This window comes from Ovis aries, chromosome 8, assembly GCF_016772045.2.
Source record: "Ovis aries strain OAR_USU_Benz2616 breed Rambouillet chromosome 8, ARS-UI_Ramb_v3.0, whole genome shotgun sequence".
In the NCBI taxonomy this organism is placed as follows: domain Eukaryota; kingdom Metazoa; phylum Chordata; class Mammalia; order Artiodactyla; family Bovidae; genus Ovis; species Ovis aries.
Genome location: NC_056061.1, coordinates 29609730 through 29629272, shown reverse-complemented (window position 1 = coordinate 29629272; position 19543 = coordinate 29609730). Strand labels below are relative to the sequence as shown.

The following is a 19543-nucleotide window of genomic DNA, read 5'->3' as shown; positions in this document are numbered from 1 at the left end:
CCTGGGTGGGGTTCACTCAAGAGGGGGGCGGGCACAGAGCGCAGGAAGAGCTTTCTCTGAGCACTGGTCTGTGTCTTGAGCACTGCTGTTTAGCCAGGAAAAGGACAAGGCTTTCAACCTTGGAGAGCAGTCCAGGTTTGAGAATCTGGCTCTCAGATCAGGAAATAACAGCCAAGGAGCCCTCAGAGGTCTGACAGTGGGACTCTCCTCTTGGGCCCCTCTTAATCCTCTCTTCTGCCCGCATCTGCTAGAGTCTCTTAGAAGTCGCCCTGGGTCAGACACATGCACACAGATCTCGCCAAGTTCTGTTTTAATCAGTTACCAGCAAGACAGACCCAGCTTCCTTCTCAGAGGGAGCTCCAGAAAGAGGGCTGAGTTAGGATGAGCTGGTGAAGCTGTGCTGCAAAATCTCCCCACCTGCAAACCCTGGTTATTGACCTGGAGTCCAGTAAAACACTCATGTTTTGGTTTTGCAGGACACAGCCACATTAGAGGCCCCTCTCTCAAATCCTCTCTTAGCCAGCCAGCAGGGTCACCTGTACTGCCCTGTGAATGGAAAGTTGTCTCCCTTTTGCCTGGGTATATGGAGGCTGTGTCCATGATGCTGGCCCAGAGAAGACACCAGGCTGTCCTCTTGGATTCAAAGTATCTTGCAAAGGTCTGGAGCTCCCAGGGCTTAAGGGCAAGTGATGACAACCACTGTACACGTGGAGAGGACAGACAGAGTCTTGGTCAGGGGAGCAGCTGAAGGGGGCAGAGCTCTGAAGTCTGCCTCTGCCTGTGGTGACAACTTCCCCTCCCTCTGGATGCTGTTCAGTCAGGGTGGAACCTGGAGGAGTGTGCTGACAGTGGGAGGTGGGATTGAGCTCTTGTTAAATACAAACAAAAACATATCTAGTGAGATAGGCTGAGACCGTGAACTTCCCCCACTTCCCTGCACTATGAAAAAGGAATGAAATGGAGGAAGGGAGAATAAATAATGACAAAGGCTGATACGTCAGACAGGGTGGTCAGGAAAGGGATTTTTGAGAAGGTGGCATTTGACTATAAATCTGAAGGAAGTCTAGGAGCAAGTCACATGGACAGTTGGAGAAAGAACATTCCAGAAAGAGAGAACAGCAGGTGCAAATGTCCTGAGGTGGGAGGAGCATGGTTGGAGGACATAAGAAGGAAGCCACTGTGGCCAGAGTCAAGTGGGGGACTTAAGAGAAGTGATGAAAAAAAAAGAGAGAAGTGACCAGCGCCGGGTCACCTGGGGCCTGGGAGCCCTTGTAAGGATGTGAGCTTTTCCTGGGAGTAACATAAGAGCTGCTGAGGATTTGGAGCAGAGGAGGGGCATGATCTGGCTTAGATTTGGAAAGAACCAGAGTGGTTACTGTGGGTCATGAAAAGTGGCTTGATTCTGAACGTATTTTGAAGTTAGAACAATAGGATTTATTGATGAGCTGGAAGTGGAGATGAGAGAAAGGGACAAGTCAAGGGTGAGGATTCAGATGTCTAGTCTTCTTACACAGGTCCAGGAGCCTTTTCTTCTCAAGCCCCTTTGGCACACAGGCTCATTAAGGCCCCTGGAGCCCAGCAGATGGGGACAGACCCTGGCCACAGACCCCCAAGCCTGATTCAGCTGCTTTCCTCTTTGGCATACCCATGGATGCCATGCTTAGCCGCTCAGTCATGTCTGACTCTTTGCAACCCGATGGACTGCAGCCTGCTAGGCTCCTCTGTCGGTGGGGATTCTCCAGGCAAGAATACTGGAGTGGGTTGCCGTGCCCTCCTTCAGGGGATCTTCCCAACCCAGGGATTAAACTCAGGTCTCCTGCATTGCAGATGGATTCTTTACTGTCTGAGATACCAGGGAAGCCCAAGAATATTGGAGTGGGTATCCTATCCCTTTTCCAGGAGATCTTCCCAACCCAGGAATTGAGCCGGGGTCTCCTGCATTGCCCTCCTCATACAGCCCACTCCAGGGCCTTACCTGACACCATCTCGCCACCATAGCCCTGCTTGACCAGGGAGAAGACCAGCTTCTGCTGGTGGGCACAGTCGATACACGCTTGCACAGCCTGCTGCAGGACTGCCGACGGCCGCTCGGGCCCGAAGTGCTCAGGGAGCTGCTGCACCTTCCTCCTCTCCAGGTACGGTCCTGCATTGGCTTGCTTGTTGATGTAGAGGCAGACTGTGGAAACAGACCCACAAAGCCCTCAGTATCAAAGCACATCAGACCTAGGGTGGCTCCTGTATGTGGGGCTGGGCAGGGAGGGGGGAGGGAGGCGGGAGCAGAATGCCTCGGCCATGTCCCCTTGGCTCTGGCCTTGGGAAAGCTGAAAAGGCCAAAGTGGCACCAATTCTGCCCAACTTGACAAGTAAAAGAGACAAGAGAGTCAATCACCTCCAACTGCCAGGGCTTGCTCTCAAGACAGTCTCCTGGTTGGGAAGAGACAGACAGGAGTATCCCCTCCGATGTGTTCAAATCTGAATCGTAGACAGTTATGGACCATGTGTACAAATGTATTTCTATGCTGGGAATATACACATATAAAATCTTCCCTCTGGGCAAACTGAGAGAGTAGCACTGAAACATATGCATTACCATATGTAAAATAGATAGCTGGTGGGAAGTTGCTGAATAGCACAGGGAGCCCAGCCTGATGCTCAGTGATGACCTAAAGGGTTGGGATGGAGTGGGAAGTGGGAGAGAGGTTCAAGAGGAAGGAGACAGATGTATACTTATGGCTGATTCATTGGGTGGCAGAAACCAATGCAACATTGTAAAGCAATTATCTTCCATTTAAAAAAAAAAAAAACCTTCCCCTCCTCCTCTCAAGAAGCTCACAAGCTATACATAATGTTTGGCATTTGCCATCATTGTTGTTAACCTTCAGTAAAAAAAAAAAAAAAAAAAATCAACATGATGCTAACCGATGAGTTCTAAAGAGAATTCTATCAACAGTCTCAGGGATAATGAACACTCGGTAGTCCATTTAGGTGAGCCCAATCAAAAGCCCCTGTAGTTTTAGTTGTTTCTTAAATTTTTTCCTTTTTATTTATTTTTGGTTGTGCTGGCTCTTTGGTGCTGCATGCAGGCTACCCTCCAGTTTCAGTACACTGGCTTCCCATTGTGGTGGCTTCTCCTGTTGTGGAGCACGGGCTCTACAGCATGGGTTCAGTAGTTGCGGCACATAGGCTTAGTTGCCCCGAGTCATGTGGGATCTTCCTGGACCAGGGATTGAACACGTGTCCCTTGCACTGGCAGGTGGATTCTTAACCACTGGATCGCCAGCGGAATCCTCCCTGCAGTTTTAAATACATCATACTGGTAAAAAAAACTTTTGAGCATGTGTCCCCAAATGTGTTTATGTATTTATAGGTTATAGACATTCTCAACCATATTAATGTATTGCATACATTTAAAATGCAACCAAAAAATAGAAAAATTTAAAGGGTGATATAAAAAGAAATATTAATAGTAGGTATCATCTTTTCTTCCACAGGTTGATGACTCCTCTTATGTCTCCCTATGTCCCCAGCCCAGGTATGAGCATCTTACCTTGGGGGCCACTAGTGCAGAGGAGTGTTGAAGAGAGACTTTAAGAGGAAACCAAAAGAATTTTGGAAGGATTAAACAGTAATAACGCTGGAGAAAATTAGTTTTTACTGAGCAGCTACTATATAGTCCAGGCATTGTATATACTTTATCTTGTTTGATTCTCAAAATAAACCTGAGAACTAAACATTATTATTTTGTTGGTAATGAAGAAACTGAGGTAAAAAGTGGCTCCCCAGAAAGTATAATTAGTGATGCAACAGCGATTTGAACTCACGTCTTTCTGATGTCATGACCTGTGTGCTCTTTTCACTCTACCAGGTTGCCTTCTCCCCTACTAAGCCCAGATGATTCAGTAAAACCGAATTGACAAGGGACCTTCACGCCAGGCAGTAGTGTGCTAGGCCCTACAGAGAAAATGGTGAACCGAATCTACACAATCCCTGGCTTCAGAGAGCTTAGGGCCCAGCAGAGGAGATAGAGCTACTCAGAGAACTACAGAAAGTGATGTGGGACCTTGGCTGCAAAAACACTAGGGCGGGGCTAGAAGAGCTCTTCCTGGGAACCCTGGCAGGAAAGTCAGTGAGGGCTTTTTTGAAGGCAGTGCCTGAGCTGAGATGGGGCTTCTCTGGAGACTCAGATGGTAAAGAATCTGCCTGCAATGTGGGAGATCTGGGTTCCATCCTTGAGTTGGGAAGATCCCCTGGAGTACTAAATGGCTACCCACTCCAATATCCTTGCTTGGAAAATTCCATGGACAGAGGAGCCTGATGGGCTGCAGTCCATGGGGTCGCAAGAGTTGGACATGACTGAGCGACTAAACCACCACCACTACCTGAGCTGAGATACAAGAGAGGGTGACCAGAGGAAAGATCATTCCAGAAAGAGGAGAGAGAATATGCAATGATCCTATGGTGGGCCCTAAAGACTAAAGCAGGGCCTTGTAGGCCATACTGCAAAGTTTGGTTTTTACCTAACAGTATGGGGAGGGCACCAAGGAATTTAAGTGGGATGGGGCTGGGGGTGGTTTGTGATGAGGGGGATCTGTGTGTGTGTGTCTGTGTGTGTGTCTGTGTATCTGTGTGTGTGTGTGTCTGTGTCTGTGTGTCTGTGTGTCTGTGTGTGTGTCTGTCTGTGTGTGTGTCTCTGTGTGTGTGTGTCTGTGTGTGTGTCTGTGTGTCTGTGTGTCTGTGTGTGTCTGTGTGTGTGTCTGTGTGTGTGTGTGTGTGTGTGTGTGTGTGTCTGTGTGTGTGTGTGTCTCTGTGTGTGTATAAGAGAGAGAAAGAGACCATCCTATTGCTGTTACTCTTGGGGTGGAACTGTCGGTCCACTGGTGGACCCCCCATCAGAGAGAATGGGCAGAGCTCTACCCTGACTGGACTGGCTGGTACTAGGTGGGACTGGGGGACATCAGGATCCTTAGGAGATCTGGAAGCACAAACACAGGGACAGAAACTCTTTGAGGTGAGCAGCTCGCTATTGGTACAAAGTTAACCTGCCTCTGAAGAGGAGAAGCTGGGCCAACAACCACTCTTTCTAGTCCCCATCCACCCACAGCAACCAGCTGAACTCAAGATGCATTGAAAAACAATTGCAAATCATTCAGGCTGTGAGACATTTAAATAGATGTTCTCAGAAAATTTGGTCATCCTATGTGTTGTCCAGCTAACACACATTAAATCCTTCATTTGAGCCATCAAGGTGGTGGCTCACTCGTTCACAAAAGAACTTTAGCTTGGAGTTCAGAGTTCATTCACCTGACCTACCTGTGAGAGCCTGTGAGGCTGCCAAGCTGGGTACGGTGGCTGCATCCTGGGGGATGGAGCTGAGATCGGGCTCTGGTGTGCTCCGTGGAGGAGACAGGGCTAAAGGAGTCATGAGGACCCGAGACTTGAGCTGCGAGAGAGAACCCATGGAATCTGTGAAAAATCTGGAGATGTCCCCTACACCTTCCCAGGCTCATTCCTGGGCTCAGTTAACCACCGCTACTCCATCATGCTTCCACACCTTTCTACTGTGCTGCTTGGAAGCTGAACTTCAGATTCAAGTTCATGATCTAGATTCAAGTTTGGATCACACCCAGAGCTGATCTCTGCATCCCGTCCTTACAGTGGAGCCGCCCAGGAAATGACTGTGTCAGGCAGTGGGTGTGAGACACACAGAGGTGTGAAGAGTTGAAGCCCGTAAGCCTCCTGAGGGCAGGGTGCAGGGTGGGGTCAGTTCCCCACCTGAGCCCCTGTGCTCCTGAGGTTCCTGCGACAGGGTTTTCCAGCCAGCCAGCCAGTGAGCAGCACTGAAGCTCTGTCTACTCTGCTGAGCTTTCTGCTTGCTGAGCTTTCTGCTCACGGAGCACACTGGATCCTGCTGGCAAAGAGAGCAGGAGCTGGTCTTCCAAATGCTTCTCAGGGTTTTTTCCCTGCAGTGGAGCCTAAGAGTGCAGATGAGTGCATTCTTTGGTAGTGACAAGCAGCCACCTTGAATGTCGCTCACTTGAAACCACAAATGAGGAGCTGAAATTGGTTGTTATGGATTAAGGGAGAGATGACTGGGTGATGGATCAATACCAACAAATCACTCTTACCACAGTTCAACAGACAAGTTTCTAATTTCAGTTCTCCACCCTAAAAATATGAGTAAGTCAGTTACTTCACCTCTTCACTGCTGACCTGTGTTTCAACCCTGCTCCAGACTGCTTTTCATTGCTGCTTTCTTTTTTAATGGCTTGTTTTGTTTTTTAATGGATAAAATAAAACAAAATGCTGCTATCTTGATTTCTAATACCATTCTTCAATCAAAAGAACCAGGTATCCTTGGAGAAATGGCTGATTCTAGGACTTGGGCAGGAAACATACAAGATGAGCCTGGGTCATCTTACTGTGCCAAAAAGTAGGAAAGTATTAAATTAAAAAACCACCTACATACACAATGAAAGGGGTAGGTCACAGGGACACAGGAGTCATCTGAAAGAGTTTCAATGGTCAAACCAGTAGCAACACGAGCAACAGATAAAGAAAGTAGTAAACAAACAAACAAACAAAAGTCTATAGTGAATATCCATGACTCCATACTCACATAAATGAATGACTGACTAAGTAAATATGTGGGGAGAATAGACAAATCTCCCAGGTATAACAATTCTAAGTATTTTATTGTGAAGCATATCTCCTCACTCCTGAGTGTGGGCCACGCATAGTGACTTTCTTCCAAAGAGGACAGTATGGAAATGGGGAAAAAAGTATCTTTACAGGAGATAATCCGGTCAAACACCACCTCAGTTAGGGGAGCCAGATCACCATCCACAGTGATAAACCATGTCAATAGTATGCACCCTTGATAAGACATGATGGTAATGGCACCTTACTTGTGAGACCTCTTTTCCAAAAACCCATAATCCCAATCTAATCATGGGATAAACTTCAAACAAGTCCAAATTACAGAATATTTCACAGAATGAAAGTGAAAGTGTTAGTCACTCAGTTGTGTGACTAACACAGCTTGCAACCCCATGGACTGTAGCCTGTCAGGTTCCTCTGTCCATGGGATTCTCAGGCAAGAATACCGGAATGGGTTGCCATTCTCTTCTCCAGGGGATCTTCCCAACCCAGGGATCAAACCCAGGTCTCCCTGCAGGCAGATTCTTAAGCATCTGAGCCATCAGGGAAACCCTTACAGAATACATGACCGATACTCCTCAAAACTGCCAATGTCATCAGGAACAACAAAAGCTAAGCAACTTTCACAGCCCAGAGGAGACATGGTGACCAAATGTGTGATGAGGTATCCTGGATGCATGCTGTAACAGAACAGGGGAAAAGTAATGAATCTCATTCAAATAGTGATATGATTTAACAATATATTATTATTAATTCACTAGCTGCGACAAATGTAACACAATAATGTAACATGTTAACAATAAGGGGAACTAGGTGTCTGGTATATGAGAATCCTCTGTTATCTTTGCTGCTGCTGCTGCTGCTGCTGCTGCGTTGCTTCAGTCATGTCTGACTCTGCAACCGCATGGACGGCAGCCCACCAGGCTCCCCTGTCCCTGGGATTCTCCAGGCAAGAACACTGGAGTGGGTTGCCATTTCCTTCTCCAATCTGTATCTTTGCTACTCTTCTCTAAATCTAAAACTATTCTAAAATATAGTTTATTTTAAAAATCTTAAAAAACAGAATCTGGCAGGATAAACTGGGTAAAACAAATAGGAAGGAAGAAGAGGAGGCCTCTTTCTTGGCAGCATAAGACTGGAAGAAGATTTGCTGCCCAGGACGCCTTGCTCTGACATACAAGAGCTAACCCTTGGCCTTCAAAGCCAACAGCGCCATACAGATGCTGTCAGCTTTGGCACCTTTACCTGAAATTCAAAACCATAATCAAATGGGTGTGGCGATTCCTCATCCAGGGCTTGGTTGCCAGTGGCTGTGCTTTGCTGTGTTAAAGTATAGTGTAAGGATGAAGAAGAAGGGTAGAGGCGGCCCCTGCCAGCTGGAGCCTCCACTGAAGGGGCTGGGGAATCTGGGAGCGGCTCATCTTTCCTTTCCATTCACAGATCCAAAGTAAGGGCCTGGAGTGTTTCTTGTTCCCACTGTCTTCAGCGGAAGACCTTCTCTAAGACATTTGCTATAGAAAATCACTGACAACAGCTGGGAAGGGATTCGCTTACACACTGAGATGTGTGGCCAGAGCATGCTACAGGAGAAGAGGTCAGAGTGAAAAATTCAACTATTTTTCTAGAAATACGCAAGTGTGGCAGAAACAGATGTACTAACTAAACAGTATGTGTTAGGTTGACAGCAAGAGGTGGGTAAATGAAGGATATGCAATGTGATTTGGGGGGTATACACACGTGTAGAGGCTTCCTTGGTGACTCAGATAGTAAAGAATCTGCCCACAGTGCAGGAAACCCGGCTTCGATCCCTGGGTCAGGAAGGGATCGCCTGGAGAAAGGGATGGCAACCCACTCCATATTCTTACCTGGAGAATTACGTGGACAGAGGAGTCTGACGAGCTATAGTCCACGGGGTTGCAAACAGGTGGACATGACTGAGCGACTAACACTGCATATCAGCAGACGATGAAACGACAGAGCAAAACTGGAAAAAGTTCAGGCACTTCCCTGGTGGTCCAGCGGTTAAGAATTCACCTGCCAATGCTGGGTACATGGGTTGGATCCCTGGCCTGGGAAGGTCCCACATGCCGTGGGGCAACTAACTGATGTAACTACTGAAGGCCGTGCCCTCTGGAGCTTGTGCTCTGCCAACAAGAGAAGGCACCACAATGAGGAGCCCATGCACTGCAACCAGAGTGTACCCACCCCCCGCTTGCCACAGTGAGAGAGAGCCCACACACAGCAAAGAAGACCCGGCACAGCCAAAAATAATGACGTCCAGGTAGCAGTGGGCACATGCAGGGGGGCACTAGCTTTTGGATCTCGATTCAAAACCCAACTCAGTCACTCATTAACGCTGTGCTAAGTCTTGTTACTCAGCCTTTTCTTATCTGTAAGGTAAGGATGATACCTTCTCACAAGGATGTGGTAAGAATGAAGTATAAACATTTAGTATAGGGCTAGTGCAAAGTGAGAACTCGTCAAACATATATTATCATTATTGCTGCTGGCATTATACTTTTATTATTAGAAATTCCAGAAATACAAATGAGTTCCAAGTTTCCTGTTCCTGTAGCCACAGCAGGAAAGGGAATTGTCCATCTTCCTCCTAGGACCTATCTACATTTTCTACACCTATCCACTTGGGACCATATCTCCCCAGTCTTTGAAGACCCACCCTCTTACCTTACAACTTGCACATGATCCCCTTTAAGAAACATGTTCCCAACACATTTTGCAGTGGTCCCTAAGTATTGCTTAGGCAGGAGCTGCTCTTTCCAAGTTGCATTATTTAAGCTAAGTCTGAAAAAGGAAAAAAATTCATTCCATGAGGCAGTCATTCACTCAACAAATATTCATTGAGCACCTACTGTGTGCAGGGAACTGTTCTAGGTGCTGAGGATACAGCTATGAATGGGGAAGATAAGGTAATTGTTCTTGATGAGCTAATATCATAGCAGGAAGAAACAAGAAACACACAACAAAAATGTCACATTATGATAAGTACTACTCTGAGAGGTAAAACATGGTGATGTGATAAAAGGGAACCAGGTGACTGGGATAGGCTGATAAGAAAGTGACACCTATTTCAAGATCTGAATAACAAGAGGGAGCTTGGGGAAATAACTTTCCAAGCAGACAGAGTGGTCAGCGTAAACCTCCTAAAGCTTGGCTTTTTCAAAGTACAAGGAAGCCAGGGTGGCTGGAATTGTAAGCAGGGCAGAAGGATGTAAGATGAGGTTAGCCAGGTCATCAGGGCCCAATCATGAGGACTTTCTAGGTCAGTGCTGTAGACTGAATCCTGTCCCCTCAAGAAGGCATGTTCAAGTCCTAAGCCCCAGTACCTGTGAATGGGGCTTGACTGGGAAATAGGGTCTTTGCAGATGTAATCAAGTTAAGATGAGGCCACACTGGGTTAGAGTGGGCCTTAATACCAATTTCTTGTGTCCTTATAAGAAGAGGGGAATCTGAACACAGACACACAGGTAGAATGCCATATGGCAATGGAGGCAGAGATTGGAGTGATAGGTCTACAATCAAGTGATAGGTCTACAATCAAGACCTATCAAGTGATAGGTCTACAATCAAGGAACACCAAGGATTGCAGGCAACCACTAGAAGCTCAGAAGAGTCAAGAACCTTCAGAACCACTAGAACCTTCAGAGAGAGCATGTCCCTTGATTTTGGACTTCTAGCCTCCAGAACTCCTGTTTCAAGCCACACAGTTTGTTATAGCAGCCTGAGTAAATAAATACAGTCAGATTAAAGAGTTTGGATTTTATTCTAAGAGGTATGGAAAGAATTAGAGCATTTTAAGCAGAGAAAGACACATCCTAGCTTTTATTTGATAAAGTTAAATATGGCTGCTATACAGAGAATAGATGGAGGGGTACAAAAATAGAGACAAGAACACCAGTGAGGAGGTTATCATATGGTGCAGGCAAGAGGCATAGGTGGCTGAACTAGGGTAAAAGTAGTGAAGACAAATAATTGGTTGGATTCAGGTGCATTTTGGAATTGAAATTAACGTGATGGGAGAGAGAACATGCAAAAGCAAAGATAACTTCCAGATTTATTGACATAAACTTTGTTTTGATGATATGTTTCTAATACATTAGTTTAAAATATTGGCATTTTACTTGTTGCAAATTTAGTTAACTTTGAGGAAGACCCACTTGTCTCTAAGATTCTAAATATTCCTCCTCTACTACTCAAGCAGTAAGCCTGCAAAATACCACACAACAGGTTCTATGTAGAACTTCTGGGAGAAGACATGAAAAGAAGCTGAGCATCCACGTTTCCTCATCTGGGAAACGGACACTGAGAACTGACTTGATTTCATGTTGCCCAGCAAACTGCAGCAGAGGGAAGAGAACACAGGCCTCAGAGAGGCTGGAGTTCTAATCCGGGTCCTGCCCCCAGTTCCTGCGGGACTCTGAGGAAACCACTCAAAACTTCTGGGCTTCATCTTCCAAATGAGGGTGCATGCCTGCCAAGTTGCTTCAGTTGTGTCCAACTCGTTGCGACCCTATGGACTGTAGCCTGTCAGACTCCTCTGTCCATGGGATTCTCCAGGCAAGAATTCTGGAGTGGATTGCCATGCCCTTCTCCAGGGGATCTTCCCATCGCAGGGATAGAACTTGCATCTCTTACGTCTCCTGCATTGGCAGGCAGGTTCTTACCACTAGCACCACCTGGGAAGCCCTAAATGAGGACAGGGTTGTTGGACTGATTTATTTATTTTTGGCTGTACCACACAGCATGTGGGATCTTCGTTCTCCTGACCAGAGATTGAACTCATGCCCCCTGCAGTGGAAGCACGGAGTCTTAACCACTGGATTTCCAGGGAAGTCCGGGTTGTTGGTTTCTAAGTTCTCTTTCAACTCATAATGTTATTTATGTACCTTGCATTAGACCACTTTTGAAAACAAAGAGTTTGAGATAAAACCAGTGTCAGTGCCATATTTTGAATGTTGATTAGAAGAAATGTGACATTCTAAATTTCTTTGGAGCTTTGCTTCTGGGAATATAGAAAACTATGTTATTTGGATCAACTGAAAACAACTACTAACAGTGGATAAAATATAAAATTAGTAAAAGTAGGAGGGGCTAACAATGTATAATATAAAGAATAATTGGGCCCAAATACAGGTGAAATCTAGGCCTTGGAATTGCCATAGAGCTCAGGGTTCACCCAAAGGGTTAAAACCTCTGGATAAGGGTAAGCCAGCCGTAAACTTGTCCTGTTTTACCACACCCACACCTGACTCTCAGGAAAGTTGCCTTGACACACGGGAGGGGGTGTGCAGAATCCCTGGGAAGATATTGCCACAAGCTAGAGCTCATATAGGTTTGCAGCCCAAATTCACAAGACTTGGGTCACCAAGAAAACTTTAGGCTGTGAAGTTAGTTTGAAAATTACCCAATCTGGCAATGCTCCCAGATTACCAGAAAAAACAAACTCAAATCATCACTGGAGAAATGTCTCAAAGAAGTCTCCAAAATAATTTTTCAAAGTCAATGAATAACACAGCTCAAACACACAAGAAAGCAAGGAACCAAGCAAGAATGAGCAATAAAAACACACAGCAATCAAACTCTAGAAATACTTGAGATATTTCAATTATCAGACTGAGATCATAAAAGAAACCCTGATATTCTATATAAAGATATAAAAACAAGTTTGAAGATATGTCTGGAGAACAGAAAACTATAAAAATAACAGCCAAAACTGCAAAAGAACCAGATTGAACTTCTATACAATAACTAAAATTAAAAACTAAATAAACAGACCTAACAGAATACTAAACATAGCTTCCAGGTGACTCACGGGGAAAACTCCACCCGCCAAGCAGGAGACATGGTTTCAATCTGTGGGTCGGGAAGATCCCTTGGAGAAGGAAATGACAACCTGTTGCAGTATTCTTGCCCAGGAAACCCCATGGACAGAGGAGTCTGGTGGGATATAGTCCATGGGGTCACAAAGAGTTGGACATGGCTTAGCGACTAAACAACAACAACAAATATAGCTAAAGAATGAATTAGTGAGCCAGAAGATATGTCAGAAGAAATTCATTAAAAAGTAGATAAATGCATAAAACCTATGGAAGGAAGGTTAACAGACAAGGCAAATATAGACATTTTAACGTTAGAGTTTCAGAAAGAATGGAACAGAAGTTACATTTGAAAAGAAAATGGCTTAGAATTTTCCAGAGCTGATGAAAATTCTAATACACAGATTCACGAAGTCCAACAAATTCTAAACATGATAAATAAAAAAGAAATCCACAGGTAGACACAACAGAGTAGTGTCCATATTTTTTCTGGGTCTGACTGTAGATTTCTAGGTTTTTATTTCCTTGCAGCACATTGAAGATATTATTCTGTTTATCTCCTGGGGTACATTGTTGTAAAGAATGTATCCATCAGCTATTCATCTGACTTACTGGAGCATTCCCTCAAATAAGGTTTTGTATTTTTAAGCTAATTTTTTTAAGATTTTTTTTTTTCTGCAATATTCTACAGTTTCATTCTGTTGTGTCTACCTATGGACACAACATAGTCAGGTGGATAGTCAGATGGACACATTCTTCACAACAATGTACCCCAGGAGATAAACAGAATAATATCTTCAATGTGCTGCAAGGAAATAAAAACCTAGAAATCTACAATCAGACCCAGAAAAAATATTTTTTTTCCAAAAGTGAAGATGAACTAAAGGTAATTTTAGATAACAGAAGCTAAGAGAATTCCTCACTAGAGGATCTATAAAAGAGACTTCTAAAAGATCTACTGCAGGCAAATGGAAAGTGATTTTGGGTAGGATGTATGATATGTAAGAAGGAATGAAGAATTTTTGAGTGGTAAATAAGCAAGTGATTCTAAATGAAAATGACTCTACAAAAAAAATTATTGTTTTAAGGGGATTAAGAAACAAAAAATAATTAAGATGTATGTTGACAATAATATTCAAATATGGTGATAAATCAAGTTAAAAGTATTCTAAGGTCCTTGTATTATCTGGGAAGAAGCAAATGTAATATCAACTTTAGAAAACTCTAATATGTAAGCATGCTGTAATTTCTAGAGCAGTCAGTAATCTACTAGAAAACACAGTGCTTAAACTTCAAGGAGTAGAAAAGAAAGAATTATATACTTAAAAATCCAAAAGAAGGAAGGAAGACAGGCAAAAGGAACACAGAATGAGTGGGATGAATAGAATACACAAAATATCAATTTAAACCCCAAATTTTCAAGAATTACTTTAAATATAAATGGACTAAATGTCTAGTTAAAAGATAAAGATGATTACACTGAACACTATGGATTAAAATGTGTCTCGCCACAAAAGATGTTAGAGTCCTAACCCCCAGCACCTGTGAATGTGATCTTATTGGGAAATAGGGTCTTTGCAGATGAGCAAGTTAAGATGAGCTCATTAGATTGGGCCCTAATTTAGTATGACTGTGTCCTTATAAAAGGGGGAAATTCGGGCACAGAGACAAACATGCACAGAGGGAAGACAGTCCACAGCCAAAGAACACCCGAGGCCCCCAGGAGCTAGGAGAGAGACCTGCAAAAGGTCCTCCCTACCAGCCCTCGGGAAGAACAAACCTGGCCTACCCTGATCGGATTTCCAGCCTGCAAAACAGTGAGTCAATAAGTTTCTACAAAAAAAAAAAAAAAAAAATTAAAAAAAAAAATAAGTTTCTACTGTTCCATCAACAAACGAATAGATAAAGAAGATGTGGTGCCCAATGAAATATTATTCAGATTAAAACAATGCCTTTTGCAGCAACACGGATGAACCTAGAGATTATCATACTAAGTGAAGTAAGTCAGACAGAGAAAGACAATATATACATATATTCTACCCAGGGATTGAACCAGGGTTTCCTTTGTCTCCTGCACTGCAGGCATATTCTTTACCTGCTGAGCCTTCTGGAGGAGGAAATGGCAATCGACTCCAGGATTGCTGCATGAAAAATCCCATGGACAGAATAGCCTGGTGGGTTACAGTCCAAAAGAGTCACAAAGAGTTGGATATGACTAAGCGACTAAGCACAACAACAACATTATAACATAATGTTGTTATATATAATATTATATATACAATTACAATATATATGCTATTATATAATATTATAACTATATTATATAATGTAGAATAAATATTTTCTTATATATGAAAGAATACATATATATGTCACTGATTCAGTTTGCTGTATACCTGAAACTAACACAACATTGTAAATCAACTATATTTCAATTAAAAATAAAATTTTCGTAAAATTTTGTATTTTTTAAGTCACCCAGTTTGTTGTATTTTGTTACAGGAGCCCTAGGAAACTAATATACTAGGTTCTATTTTTTTAAATCATGTTTTCCCTCCCTTCACTTTTTAATCATGTTTTCCTCTCTCACTCCTTTGGAGGATAGCTTTGTCCACGTCCCTGCCCATAGCTTTCCCTGGGGACACATTGCTCATTCAGGTTCGCTCTATTTCTTTACGCAAAACTCCCTCAGGGTTCTGCAGCGATGCAGGAAGCAGGGTTGGGGAAAACTGAATGCCTCACCGTGTTTAACCTCAGACTTCAGTCTAGAAAAACTTGCCTGTTGGAAACGCAAATCAGCTCCAACAACAAGAAGTTTGTGGCCAATGACCTAATTCCATTCCGAGGAGTCAGTCTGTCTGAGTCTACCCACACCTTTTTCTCCTTTCCCTTGGGAGAGATTAAACATGCAAGGGATGGAGGGGCCAGTATCCTTTGACCTTGGGACCTGCTTTGGCAATATGCCCCTCAGTCAAATCTGAGATCCCAGTTAACCAATCTTTGCACAAACTTCTCAAGGAAAAAAAAATTACCTCAATACGATATACTGCCTGCATAACAATGAAGACAGAAGAGGATGCTCAGAGATGGGAGGGTAATGGTCTAGTCTCTTGTGCTTTCCAGGGGAGCAAATGGGATGGGAATAACATGAGGATGCTGGAACTTTCTCCCACCAACTCTGTGTTGGGTTTAGACTCTCCTCTGGGCCCATAGAGGTAGTGAAACTGGTAAAGTGCAACAGGGTGGGCGGAGGTGGGGGACATGATGATGCTACTATTCTGTCTGGGTGGGACTGAAGAGAATGACTTAAATTCCTCCTGACAGAGGGGATCTGGAGAGGAGACAATGAAGCCAGTACTCCATGAGTTATCAGGAGACAGAAGGAAGAAACAGGAAAACAAAAATAACCGTCACTGGCTAAAGTGGAATTCAGAAAAACAGATCCATTCATGTGAAATAGTTAATGGAGTGTCCACTCTGTCCTGTGACCCCAACAACCTTTAGTAGAGACCGCACACTTCAAGGAATGTAAATTGCTATGACTGAGTTTCTTACAGAAACGGGGGAGGCAGCTAAGTTCTATGCATCAGCAGGCACCGGGTCAGCCCTGCAGATAAAAGAGGGGGGACGTGGAACATGCAGTTGTAGGCATTCTGTGCATAGCAGAGCTCAGAGCAGTGGTGAGATGGAGCAGCTTATATCAGTTCACAAGATATGATTGTTAAATTTTCAGGAATATTGCAAGTTGTTCACAATGTCTGTGTTTAAACCCAGCAATTATTAAAAACTGAAGTGCATGTACTTACAGAGTACTAATTAAATAAAATATATTGGAAAAAAGGCAACAAGACACTCAAAACTCACCACTTTCTAATTATTTTACTGCTGTATCTGTGTGGAAATACAGTTACAGGAGTGACATTGCAGCATCTTTACCAGCTCCACGTTCTGGAACATTACATTTTTGCCTTGAAATTGGCCATGTTGGGAACATTTACACCTTGGAAATGGGCAAATAGGGCTGGATTTACTGTTTTGTTGACTCACAGGTTTAAGAAAGTAATGGAGAAAATACTTAAAATGCAAATTAAACTTAAAGTGTGCCCTGTCTGTAGCCATTACACAGTGTACAGCATGAAAACAAACACCTTTTGTTTTCACCAACTGGTATCCAATTCAGCAAAGTCAATCACATCCTTGACAAATGAGTGAAACTTAAACACACAGCTTCATTGTTTACATTTCTATTACTCCTCAAAATAAGCGAAAATACCAACTAACATTCATTTCTGAGTTACACTCAAAATGCTGATCAGAAAACATTCACCAGGTATTGCTGCCCCTGACCCACTGCTGAGCCTCACCTCTGATCACTGCTCAGCCCTAGGGCGGGGGTGGAGATGTCACAGAAAAACCACAGGAGAGACGGTCCCTGCCCTAGGTGCTGCACGCTGTTCAGCCCAAGGGAATGGCCCCTGCCTTGTGCCCATGTAGTCATTTCTCTCATGGCCACAGGTGTACATCATACACACCATCAGCAGGTGAGGGACAGGAAGTAGGCACAGCAGGAGTTAGATGTTGATTCTTCCCTTCTATACTATTAGACTACATTTAGTGTTCATAACTATTACTCTCAAGGCAATACAAGATCTGGATAATCAAAGAAGCACTGAAACCCATTCAGCGTTTACAACGAAAACACATTTTAGAAAAAGGCTTTAAAGAATTTTGTTGAAATAAACAAAATCCTTTCTACTTTCAGCTTGAGCATTCTCTTAATTGAGATTTCTGGGAATTTGACATCCTTGTTACAGTGTCAAGAACACACACTTTTTCAGTGGGGAAAAGGATGACAATAAAAAAGGAGGAAAAAAACCAAATGTTGCACTTACCCATGTTCTTTAGAAAATTACTTTCTTTATAATTTTCCAGTTAATGGAAGACTGTCCTTTAAATTCTTAGCAGAGATTGCTAGTTCTTCCCAAATGTCCATGCCCCTTTCTTCATTAATTAATGAGATCCCTGAATTTTCGCTCATCACCTTGTCACTCAGCACTACATTTTGTCACCGCCTGTGGAGCTAAGTGTGGCCCAGTGACACAGTGAGTTCTGGCCAGTGAGTTCAAGCGTGAGGGTCGTATGCAATTCTGAAGCTTTCATCCTTAAAGAGGAACAATGTGCCCTCCGCTACCTCTGTCCCCATTCTGCTGGCTGGACTAGTCGGCTTGTGCGACCTGGAGGAGCATGAAGTAGAGACTGTGTCTTAGGATAGCATGGCTATGGTCGCCTCAGTCCTGTGACCCCATGGACTGTAGCCCGCCTGGCTCCCCTGTCCATGGGATTTTCCAGGCAAGAACACTGGAGTGGGTTGCTGTGCACTCCTTCAGAGGATCTTCCTGAACCAGGAATCAAACCCACGTCTATTACATCTCTTGCATTGGCAGGTAGGTTCTTTACCTCTAAGCACCACTTGGGAAGCCCATTAGGATAGCAAAGCAACAGTATAACAGAAGCCTGGGTCCGCAACACCGAGGAAGCATCAGATCAGCCCCAGATGGCCTTCCCAGACAGTAACATGAGAGAGAAATTAGTTTCTACCATCCTTAAGCCACTGTGCTTCAGTCTTTGTTACAGCAGCTGAATTTGTTTTTAATATTTCAGGGATGATGTTCTTTCTACATGCTACACTATTCTCAGCTTGTTAAACAGAACAAAGTAATCTACTCTTTTTTGAATCAGGAAACATAATATTATTCTGAACAATAATGCAAAAAGATTACTGAGGGTCTAGAGTGCTCCTGACCTGACAGTTATGTGGCCTCAGACTGCAAGGTGTAGTTAATTCATGCTTAATTCCTACCACTTTTCTGACTCCTCTCACTATTGAACTATCAAGGATATACAAGAAATATATATATATATATATATATATATATATAGTGCTTAGGCTCAGAGACTCAAATGTAGAAAGTGTTCAGTGTTACTTATGACTATTATAGCTATTAGTATTGATTATTGTTATTGTGTATTGGGGATAAATGGCTATCTTAAAAATCCATCACTTTTTCTCCTGCTTAAATTATAAAGACACAGGAGCTGAAAATTCTGCTATGTGGAACCATTATAATCAGCTATGTTTACAGAATGGAAGCTAGGATTTGTCCCTGGAGCAGACCCTCTCTCTTTATCTTTTTAAAAAGACCTCGATGGTCTCCTTAGTCATGAAATGTAAGGAAAGCCTACCTGTCGGCCTTGGGGAGTCTCTGAGCTGACAACCTAAATCAACAGCAGATTCTTCAAACTGAGGTGTAAATGTTCTATTTGATAATAAGGAAGGTTGTTTTCATGGCTCTTAAGGAGAAATTATGATGTTAAGAGGTTTTTCCTTCCTTTGACGGAGATGAGAAGGGGGCAATAAGGCCATAAAATGATGCTCTCACAGTAGTGAGCATGCCCCAGCAAAGCGGCTGCAGGCCAAGGCCAAGAGACATAGCCAGATGGGCCCTGGGACGAGGGCTGACCCATGAACTCCGGAGCACTAACATCTGACCGCTAGTTAGACTCTTCCTTTTCTGCCTGTAATTTACTCATGCTATTCTCAAGACACAGAGAGAGGGTTAAATGTCACAGCCTGTGTTCAGCTGTGCTTGAGTCTCAAGGGAGAGGCTTGTCCTCATACTTGGACCTGAGAGATTTTCCATGTCTGCTGGGACACAGAGGTGGTTGACTGAGCCGCTTGGGACAGCACTAGGCAGGAAGTGGCAAATGTCAGTGAATACAAACCGGTGATACAGTCGCTACAACAAGGCCTCCTCAGACTCTCCTGGGGAAGAGCCTGTCAAAGGCTCAACAATTGTCATCTTATGATAATATTGCTAACATAAATATATCATGATAATGTACTGATATAATAAAAGTTATATTATTTATTATTTTATAGCATTGATAATATTATTGTTCTAAATTATTAATATGAAATCATATAATTATACTTTCAGTATCCAGCTGTGTATGCTATCTTCCCCAAATATCTTCCCCTTTAAATCGAAGGC

General features: G+C 43.5%; 1 protein-coding gene across 12 annotated transcripts in view; it reads right to left on the bottom strand.

Annotated features, from left to right (window-relative positions):
* The window catches only part of SCML4 (Scm polycomb group protein like 4), a 115767-nt gene that overhangs the window by 48298 nt on the left and 47926 nt on the right, over window positions 1–19543 (bottom strand). For 9 of the 12 annotated variants that reach the window (XM_042253340.2, XM_042253345.2, XM_042253347.2 and 6 more), the window contains 2 exons: window positions 5311–5440; window positions 1976–2176 (listed from right to left, as the gene is read on the bottom strand). In XM_042253340.2, coding sequence (XP_042109274.1) covers window positions 1976–2176; window positions 5311–5440 — 331 coding nt within the window. Of the gene's footprint in view, window positions 1–1975; window positions 2177–5310; window positions 5441–5772; window positions 7617–9342; window positions 12922–19543 lie in introns of those variants that run through there. The other 3 variants (XM_042253348.2, XM_042253349.2, XM_060419517.1) reach the window with 3 other exon arrangements.